The following is an 11,295-nucleotide window of genomic DNA, read 5'->3' as shown; positions in this document are numbered from 1 at the left end:
TCAAACAGGATGCCAATATGCTTCAAAAGGAAGCTCTACAATTGCTTTATTTGGCCAATCAATCGTAGCTGATGAATTTCAAGATCCCTAAAATAAACTGATGGTAAATATTGCACATCAACTAAGTGTCTAAATGATGTGCAGTGATATCTTTAATGAGTGCCACCAAATAAATGTGTATGTGCATACATTTGGTTATTGCTATCAGAATTATCAACCTACAATTTAATCCGGCCTACCAGAAGCCCACACAAATGGAAAAGAATACTTGCTGTGGATTTTTCACCAAGCTTCAAGAGAATGTTTGTTAGTACCTTCAGATTAATACCAGTTAGGTTTTGAACAGTTTCAGTCTCATGCTAGATGATGTAAAACAGATGAAAAAAATGTGTTATGCAAAATATAAGAATACAGAAAAAAATAGTATTATTTACCGAATAGCATCAAGTAATCAAATTTATACCATACAAGCATCAACAGAAAATGTAAATGTACTAATAAGGTAGTATCAACCACTTTTTTTAGCTACTTGAGATTCAGAACTGCTAATCTTGTATATGTTGCTTTAAAATGCATCAAGTATCTCTGTTTATGCACTATTTAAAAATTTGATAGTCAATGACTACAATGAAATGTATGTATAATACCTGAATTTAATATTTTAATACCTCAGGCCCAGATTATCAAAGCATTTAGATTCCTATACTGCAAGGAAGATCTGGGTCTCGTTATATACTAATCCCTTTCATGAAAGGAGTAGCTGGTTTTGATGTTGGGAATTTATTGTGTTGTCTTTCCTTATACATGGAAGGAAAGGGTCGACATTAAAGAAAGAGTGGTTTCAATTGGCTGAAAGGTTATGGTATTGTGACTACATGAACCACTTTCCCCACACAACATAAAAATATTCTAACATTAAGGATTATGTTACAACTCAGTGGAAATATGCAGTAATGCAATCCGTTTCCTTTGTCTGAATGACAAAAATGCAGTCTTAACAGTCACAAGAGCCTGCCTTGTGTTAGCTATTAAAAAAAAATATATTTATATATATATTTATGCAACTACTATGTGCATTAAACAAAATCACTTTATGAATCAGCAGGGTTTAATAACACTTTTATCTGAATCTCTGGGAAGGATGCACTGAAGTCTGTGGTGCTTCTTAGGAAAAATTTTGAAATGGCAAAGAATAGAAACCCATTTGTTTAATATCTTCAGATTTTTTTTTTTTTTTTTTTTTTTTTATGTTGTCTAAGAAATGTTCTATAACGTTTCTGTCAGATAAAAAAGATCTATTGCCTTGACTTTAGTCTACCACTCAGAAATGAAAGATTTCTCTTGAAAAGAACCTGGTAATTAATTTTTAATGAACATTGAAACTGAAAATCAGCCCAATTTCATTGTGAACTCCCATGAAATAACAATTTCACCACTGTAAAATTCTCTGTTGCCTTCATTTCTTATCAGTTTGTATATCATGAATTGTTTGAAAGGATATTGATCAGCAACGTACAAGAAACATTGTACTACTCCTGGAAAGCATATATATTGTGGTTTACTTACTCAGGTGGGTAGGCTATTTTAGCATTGAAAAGTGAGTGTACTTCCACATCTGTTTGTAGAAATATTGGAAAATTCTTTTATTTTTCTTTTTCACTTGCACTGAGATAATTTTCTCAATCACCTGTAAACACTGATCAGTGTTCTTTGCACTGAAAGTGTACAGATTTGTCACTCAGTCTTTGACATACAAGAACACTTGAACGACAGGGTAATCCCCTTGTGCACCAAAGCTTTATTATATTTTTGATTACTGTGCACCACCATACTAAAGCCAATAATGTGGCACTTGTGCCATAGTTCTGATACCATAAGTGTCCACTGACAAGTGTTCTGCATGAACCACTGTGTCTCAGTCCACTAACAAAGGCTACTGTGCAATGGTAATCTGGTATCTTAGATAGTTTTTCTTCCTGAACAAAGCTTATCCAAAATCTTCTTACTATCAGCAGCTTAGGGCTCCTTTTCTTTATAGAGATGCAAAGTAAATGTCTTACACCTGTAGGCCAGTACTGGTGTTCTGTCTTAAAAATTTTAGCACTGCTCTGATACGATGAAGCCTTCTTTTTCTCCGACTGGTTCCACTTCAGCATATGCAGGATGTCCAGATCCTCTTCTGAATTTCATTGCTGGCCATCTGCTCGGACGCCGCTTTAACAGCAACAAGAAAAAAAGAAGTTTTCAGAATATAAAGGGTACAACAATAAGTTAAAGTTTAAAAACTTTAATGATGAGCTGTACAGTCACCATTAGATGATAGGAGAAACATGCCCATTGCACTTCCTGCCTAATAGAGCACTGAGATTTGCTCCATGGGAGATATGCTCCATGGGAGGCTGTGTTTCTGAGTCCACCAAAACCATACTATTTTTAATTATTTATATCACATTCTTTAATTCAAGACTGACTAAATAGTGAATTTTTATTCCAAATGATATAATTCATGAATACAGTAGGCTATGAGCTCAAACACAACAGGTTCCATCTAACCACCAGAAAGAACATATTTCCTGTGTGGGTGACAGAGCACTGACACAGGCTGCCCAGAGAAGTTGAGGAGTCTCCCCTTTTGGAGATATTCAGAAGCTGTCCAGATAGTCCTGGGTAGGCTGCTCTGGGTGAATGTCCTTGAACAGGGACCGGTGGCACCAGATGGCCTCCAGAGATCCTTTCCAAACCCTATCATTCTGTCATTTTGTGATTCTAATTGAGTAGTTTACTTTGATGGTTCAAATGGAATCAGCCTTTTCATTTAAATTCTTTCAACCTTTGAATGCAAGGGTCTTAAGAGTTCAAAACCAATTTTCATTAGTGTCTGTGGTGATGGCTTTAAAAATAGCTAAGGGACTGAGAAAATACATTTCTAGAGCAGATAAAACAGTTCCAGATTGTGACGGCTATAGGAAGGGAAAGTGCTTTACACAACTTGGATTTTTCAAAGTGACTAACGTCTGGGAAGATGCAGATTTGAGATGACCACGTTGAAATTCTGCCAGAGAGAACAGTTTTCAGGACAGTAGGCCACAACTCTTTCATAATGTTAGCTAACACAAAACACTCACCTAAAACGGTTATTCCTCATTGAAAATTTCCCACTACTAACTATACTAACACATTTTTCTCTATTCTGACTTCTGCTTGGAGAGAAGGCTGGAAGGTGTAGTAAGGTACGTAGAAACATTGCAGGAGAATAAGAGGAGAAACAAGGATGGTAAATTACATCGTATATTTTCATTGCCACCTCAAAATCAAAATATTCTTACTTCACTTTCTAATTCTAAAAAATAATATTTTATCTGATTTACTGTCCCTTTAATACTGCAATTTGATTGACTTCTAAACAGTAAGGATATATCATGCTGCTGAATGTCTGTACTGGGGGCCACAAAGCAGGCACAGCTATGACAGTATGCCAGAACTCATGGTGCTGTTGGGCAGCAGTCCTTACAGAAATCTTGGAGCACAGAGTTTTTCTTGGTGATCACTGTTAAGAAGATATAGTATGAAAGCAACTGGTTTATTTTTCTCCTGTTCCACAATCTGGTTGACGTTGAGTCATCCAGAGCTAAATTCTGCTTGGCAGGTAATTTAAAACTGCAGGCCTTTCAATGCAACACCTTTCTAAAAAGTAGGAAGGTAGAATCTTGTTTTCTTTAATGGATGTCTTTTCCTAACAAGCAAACTTAGTCTATTCAAAGTTTGGAGACTTTTTTTCTACCTAAGCTTGATTCAAACTGGCTTCAAAATTAAGGAGGATTGTTTGGCTATTGCTAAATAAAGGGGTCAGATTCTGTTTTCAGACTCACAGAAGTAAATCAAGAGTAATTCAACTAAATGCATCTGACTTATTCCAGATTTACACCAGTATAAATGAGAATTTGACCGGAGAGTACTCTAAAGAAGAAAATGAAAATCAATGGAAAACTAGTAGGGAAGAATAATTAGAAACAGTCACAAATGGCAGCATATAAAAATGAGCTGAGTCTTAATCTCTTAAGATGCTGATTTTAAAATGAATTCCTGATTAATTTCTACTTTCTTGCTATGCTCTTACAATCCGATTTTACCATTTTCTACTAATCTTTTTTTTCCCATTTGCCTTTCTACATGATGAAATGTGGTTAGTAGATAGATGTGTATCAGTTCTATTGATACAATGGGATACAACATAAACAGCAGCTAATAAAGAAATCAACATATTTGAAAGTCATCTCCAAACATTTGTTGCAGTTTTATGTGGTTTCTCTTCATGCTCACTCTTATCATGGTGAGATTTTCCATTCCTACTAAAAGTCTGTTTAATTTCAACTCCTGTGGATGTGAGTGTTTTAAGTGGTTACCGATCTTAAAGCAATGACAAGTTAACAATTCATTGACTTGTCTATTGACCTCACAAAAATCTTTAGTGATATTACAATTTTAATTGATAAAACCAAAAGCAATTTGATGCCAAGGGATAAATAGGTCCTTGAGTTACTGAAGTAGCTCAGGAAGAGCTTAATGCATTCTTGATTTTCTCTGCAAAGCAAAGTAATAAGTGGACTAAAAACCCAAAACAAATAAAAAAACTCCATGACCTAAAAAAAACCCTAATGAAACAATAAATGAAAGAAAACAGGAAGAACAAAAGCTGTGTACTTAAATTAATTCCTTATTTTTTTCATCCAATTTAACAGGAAAAAATACGCTTCATTCTCTGGAATTAGAAAATTAGAACTCAGAGGAAATCCTCCAAGCTGCTGCTGAAGAGCTGTAATTCCTGCTTCCTTTCAGTGTGCAATGAAGCAGGAAAACGGAAATAGGATTTTTCTCATAGCTTCCACGAGTTCACTTTTTTAAGCAAGTGAGCTAGAGGAAAGCAGTTGTGACTGAGACATGTGTGCCTCAGTTTGCATAAGACTAATTTATTATATACATTAAATAAAACCCTTAGATTCTACTGAAAACAATAAGAGAAAATGAAAAAAAAAAAAGTAGTCAATTGAAATTACCTTTCACACTGAAATTGAAATTTACCTTTCACATTTCTTACATTACACCTATCTACACTACTGTTGGTGGCTGCAAAGTCAATATGACTTCCTATGGCAATTATTAAAGCTAGAAAAAGCACCTTCATGTAAATATTGGTGTAGGGGTAGAATGGACAGTCTCACTTCTGAGAGAAAAACCAAAGTGATTACACCTCAAAATACTAAAAGGTTGAAGCAGGAGTATCTTCACACTGTTTTTTCATTGAAAGATCTCCAAGTTCATTCTCATGGTTGATCAGATTCTTCTTTTGATATCCTTTAACATGAGGGAAGATTGAGCCCTATAGAGCTGCTATTGTCCATTAAACAGCACGATTTCATTAATAGGTGATTAAAAAAAACAATGAAAAATTTTACGAGATTTAAAAATCTATATTAGAAAACAATACAATTAACTGAGTACACATAAGCAAGAGAGGAAGTCTACTTTGTACCTACCATAGGCAAATAGAGACTAAACAACATACAAGATCAATACAGGACAGATATTGTCCAATACAGCTTTATCAGACTACTATATTTGAAAATTGATGACCCTCTTCTTCCTAAGGAACTGAGAGGTTTTGGTGCTAACATTATATACTATCTCTAACGTTTCTTATAGTTAAGCAACACTTTTCACTGGAGATGGTAATTCTTTAAAAGCAATTGCAATAATATGTTTTGTTAGCTGCAGTAATTATAAACTGTTACCCTTCATTTAATACAGCTGCATAAAAGAGAATTTTCTGTCAGCAAAAGACAAAAAAGAACGTAATATGTATTACATCTTTGAAATTCTTACATCTTATCCCATATTTTTTTCATTCCACCATCACCCTAATTTTCATCCCATAAATAAAAAGGAACAAGCATAATTTTATACAGATCTGAAATGTCAGGAGAATGATAAAGAGAAAACATTGTTAAAATCTGCCCTTTTGTCATCTCCCCACCCTTGTCACACACACACACATGCTGCAAATCTTCTGTAAGATCATTAAAAGTTCTGTTATGTGTAAAATAACCAGAAAAGAAAGATACAGGGTGTTAGCATGTGGATCAACTCTTCGTTCTCATTCATCAGTAAACTTGAACTGTCAGTTTCATCAAAATACAGACATATTTTCTCCTAACGTAGCTTATGCAAGTACAAATACATGACAGTGTGAGAAGCAAACTTAATTTTCCACTTACCAATACAAAAGCTGAAGTTATTGAGTAGAATCATAGCAGCATAGAATCAGTTAGGCTGGAAAAGACACTAAGATTATCTAGTTCCTCCAATGCCCACTAACCATGTTCCTCACTGCCACATGGACGTGTTTCTTGAACACATCCAGGGACAGTGACTCCACCACTTTCCTGGGCAGCCTGTGCCAATGCATTATCATTCTTTTCCAAGAAGGAATTTTTCTTAATATCCAACCTGAACCTCCCCTGGCATAACTTAGGGCAATCACCTCTTGAGTAGTTTTTAGGCTGAATGCTTTGATCCAACTTTGTCTTCGCTATTGATTATTTTCCTGTATTTCAAACCTTTTATATTTTCAGGACTATTTCACTGCTTCTTCTGAAGGTTACATCTTACTTATACATTGATGTCCAATTCTTTACTTAATTCAAATGTATAAATGTATCAAAGTCTATTTAAAAGACTGCCATAAACACATCCTTAAGTCTGGAAGTGTGTAAATACAGAGCTATCTAAATACTGGATTAATTGTTAGAACTCTGGACAGAGTGCAAAGACTATGAATTAAGAAAAAGGAGAAAAATATAGTAAAGTCTATTACTAAATGTGTTAACCTGATGTCATCAAACTCTATTAGTACTCATTTGCTGTTAATCTACCTGGCTATTCAAGCCTTTTACACTCTCAAGACAAGGAAAGCATGTTTAAATTTATGTGAAATAATGTTTAAGTAGCTACTATTTGTACACCAGTCTTTAGTCTCTACTACAAACATCTACTTTACTTGGCAAACTGCAGTCAGAAATGGAAGGTGCTTCAAATATCTGAAACTGTATATCTAGAAATAAGATAAATTGCCTGAAACCACATTAATTTAACATTTTGAAGAAACTGTTCTGACAAAATAGATTGCTTTAGACGGTAAGATTTAGTAGTATCGTTTACTAACTTAATTTTTTTTTTCTTTTTGATAGAACTGCTTGTTTAAACTATCTCTCTGTGATTTAAAATGCTTCTCAGTATAACAATGTTTCTGCTATCTTAGGATCATCTAAGTAGCAGGCTGCTGATGGAAAAGAAACAGAATGCCTTCTTCCTCCCCACCTTTGACTTTTATTGTCAGTGTTGGCTATTTATTTTAGTACTTCTCCCCTGTTGCTGATTTAGGTTTCCCCTGCTGGTTCCTGCTGAGCTGGATAAGCTTTGGAAAAAATAACTTTGCTATCAGTACAAGGCAATGGCAGTGAGATCAATGGCAATATCCCAAATGACACAAAGCTACACGACTTTGAATGAAGAAAAAAATGATTCTTCTTATCTTTTTTTTAATAATCATTCTCATGAAATTAAATTCAGCTCTAAATTCTGGACAAAACTGAATTGATGACTGTGTCAAGACTTATTCAAACTAAAAGTACAATCCTAGTGAAATGCATACATATAATAAAAACAATGGGCCATATCCCAAAAGAAATCAGTAGAGCTGTGTGAGGTTCACCACCTATCTAAGGGAACTGAGAAGCTGAATCTTTGTAAAATTCTTTCTTTCCTTCCTTCATTCCTTCTATTCCTTCTATTCCTTCTCTCTCTCTCTCTCTCTCTCTTTCTTTCTTTTTCTCCATTTTTTTTTTTTTTCCCCTCCTTTCATTTATTTGAAGAGATAGATTGTATTTGTGACTTTAATGTAGAAACCAGTAAATGGTGCATGGAGAACAGGGCTGGCTATTAAACAATGGCTGTTGTATGTGAAGTGCTGCTATGAGTAGAGATGAACAGCAGTGAGCCAGAAATGCCCATAAAATCTCTGAGCTCTGAAACACCCAGGTCAGTCTCAGGCTTTTTTTTTTTTTGGACTATTTCCTCCTCTATTACTCTATTTTTTTTTTTCTCTAAGCAGGGAAGGTAAGAATAGAAGATCAAAATCTGAAGAAAATCTGGTGTAAGATCTGAGTGCTGGTGAATGTTTCCAGGCACAGCAAAACAATCCTCTATGCAGCTTTAATGTTAGAAAAATGCCTAACAGTGCTTTCCCAGACAACTTCAGGTATAGCTCAGGATTTGGGAACCATCCTCAAAAATATACTAACAGTTAGTCACATTAACATGAGGCTGATGGGTAAATGACATGAATTCAGAATGTTGGTTGGTCTTCATGCTAAAAAAACAGTCACAGGCTCATTTAGTTTTCTATTGGAGACACAATTCAACTACATCAGGAACAGTTGAGGTGCATCCCTCAGGCACTGATCATGCACTGTTAGCTGCTGAAAATCTGCAGCTGCTCATTCCTTCCTCTCCTCTCTGCAAGGTCACCCCTCACCCAGCTCCATAGCTGTTTTTGTGGCCATTTGAAAAAAACACATTTGTGAAATTATCCAGCCTGAACATCCACAGTGATGTTAAACAACTAAAAGAGACATAGGCATGCACATGCATGTGTGAGCCTGTGAGGGTACATAAGCAGCTGAATTATTACAAAAAACCTCTGAAAAATCTTCAAGGAGGGTGGGAACATGAAGGCAAAGGCAGTTAGTTGCATTTAAAATAGGATTTTGGTCAAAATTCATTCATACCTCCACAGCTTCAGAGTCTACACATCTGGAATGGTATTTCCTTTTATGCTGAATATAAGAGAAAGGCTTTTTGCCTGAGGTGAAGATGGTCCCAACTTGTATTGTTAGTTTAGACTCCTTAAAACTCACTAGTTGCAGAGAACTGCCACTGAGAATTTTATTCTTTTGCTGAGCCTTGCATATGCACGTTTGGCAACAATATCTCTGTCTAGTTCGGATAAGATACTTGCAACATCTGACACTTTGCACTCATACTGGGAAAAATTCTACAGAATTCTCAGCTATGGCCACATCATGTTGCCTCTGTCCTTCAAACAGAGCTAAGTTTCAAACATTAAAAGGACTTTGGATCAAAATGCAAATAAGAAAGGTGAGAAAAATAGAAAAAGTGTGCATATAAAAACTTATGTCAGGAGTGGCAACCCTTTTGTCCACAGAAAACTGAGTGCAGACAGACAAAAGGAATCTTAGTATAAGAGTTTGCCTTATGCTTTGCCTTCTGATTTGATAACATTTTCTGGATTTTAATTGCAAAAAATGCAAAATCAATAAAAAATCTAAAAGGAAAAAGACAAAAGAAGAAAAAGAAGGGAAGAAGTAAAAGCTAAAAAAGAATCTAAAGCTGCTACCTGGTGTGCAACTTGGACAAAATTAGAGGAAATCCATCTGACAGCTGGCAATGACTTTACCTCTGTTTACATTCAGCTTTTAGAAATAGTCTGCATTCACTTGAACTTTGACTGGAACTCCCTTGCTTAAAAATTTGATAATTCCTTCTGTCTCTATGCTGCCAGAGAAGATTCCAACTTAAAGAATGAAAAGCATGTTGAATAGGAGGATAATTGATCTGAAAGTAACACCTCTTATTTTATTATGTTGAAGGATACGGTGGTATGGTAGTTGAGGCTGAATCTTCCCACCAGTATTCCATTATGTTTTGCTGCCCTGTAACAGATGGCAGCAGAGGGGCATTCTGACAGAATGGCACCTGACATGGAAGTGCAGATGAAGCAAAGGTGTGTGATTGAATTCCTCCATGGAGAACGAATTGCACCTGTTGACATTCATCAGCACTTAGTGAACATTTATGCAGACCAAACAGTGGATGTGAGCACAGTGAAATGGTGGATGGTGCATTTCAGCAGAGGCAACAGCAATGTGGAAGACATGTTCCAGATGGCCATGCAGATTTTTAAGACCATGTTATGCAGGCTCTTGTTCATTGTTGGTGAAAATTCACAGCTAGTGGTTACGACTATGTTGAAAAACATTGTTTTTCTTTTTTTTTTTTTTCAGCTAAGAATTTGCTCTATCAAATAACGTTATTACTTTTTACTCTTTCTAGAAAAGTATTCAGCTCTTCAGATTGTATTGTTTCAAAATGGCATACCTTTATGGACAAATTGAATAGTATTGGCACGTGAGACTTTTCTAGCCCTTTTTACAAATAATTATTTCATACCAGTGAGGAATGAACTCAACAGCTGCGAATAAAACCACTAGAGAAAACACTTCCTTCAGACTTCAGGGGTAAAAAAAATAATCATAGAATAATGTTACTCTAAGACAATAGTTTCTTCTGAAATAAATGACCTTTTCCTTGACTTTTGTGTATCGCTTAATTAAATCAATTAGTGCATTCAGGATTTCATTCAGCGCTACTCAGAGATGTCACAAGGGGTTGCACTTATCAGTACAAAGTTAAACAGTGCAGTCCATGCACTGGGAAATTTCTGTTAAGAAAAGTGCAAAAATGAGGGGCATCATAACTGGGATTTGGGTTGAACTATAGATAAACCTGAGTAAAATGGTTACTGAATATTGGGTGATAACTGGAGAGAACATAAGAGAGAAACAGACTAAAAGCATATGATATGGGATTAATTCATTATATTTTTCCTTATTGAGTAATCACTCATGATTATAAACCAAATTAACTCAATATTCTTCAAACAGCCCTTAAGCCAAAACCCAACAGAATATAACTGAAAATGATGTTACCTACAGAATCTTGGCAACATACTAGAATCTTTGGTAAAAAAAATATTTTTCTGTTAGTAATTACACTAATGAATGGACACTATGTTTAATGTCAACTTAATATTGGGTAGGGATTACTCTATCAATAATTTAATTATAAATTATTTCTTTAACATTAAACACAAATGGTGCAGGTTCTTTATTTGACTAAGCTTTATTCAAAGCAGTGATGAGAGATAAAATGATTCATATCTTCATTTGTCTAGAAGACTTGATGCAGGACTACAGAATACTAATAACTTTTAGACAACTGTGTGTTTTCACTTCTTCCTGTATTCATTCTTTATTTTTTTTTTCTCATTTTTTCAAAAATAGAAGAGTATCCTTTTCTTTTTTTTTCAAGAAGGCTACTTTACTTGCTAAAAGCCACTTTAGTTTTGACTTCAGAGATTGACTAATATCATCTCAAGAC

At 35.1% G+C, this 11,295-nt stretch overlaps 1 protein-coding gene across 1 annotated transcript in view; it reads right to left on the bottom strand.

Moving 5' to 3' along the window:
- Positions 1–2,097: 2,097 nt before the first annotated feature.
- PLXDC2 (plexin domain containing 2) overlaps positions 2,098–11,295 on the bottom strand; it is a gene marked incomplete at both ends in the record, with an annotated part of 233,776 nt that continues 224,578 nt past the window's right edge. The window contains one exon of the mRNA XM_079538477.1: positions 2,098–2,214. Coding sequence (XP_079394603.1) covers positions 2,098–2,214 — 117 coding nt within the window. The remainder of the gene's footprint in view (positions 2,215–11,295) is intronic.

This window comes from Tetrao urogallus (genome assembly GCF_951394365.1).
Source record: "Tetrao urogallus genome assembly, chromosome: 7".
Taxonomy (NCBI): domain Eukaryota; kingdom Metazoa; phylum Chordata; class Aves; order Galliformes; family Phasianidae; genus Tetrao; species Tetrao urogallus.
The sequence above is the reverse complement of the archived record's forward strand: the minus strand, read 5'-3'. Positions and strand labels throughout refer to the sequence as shown.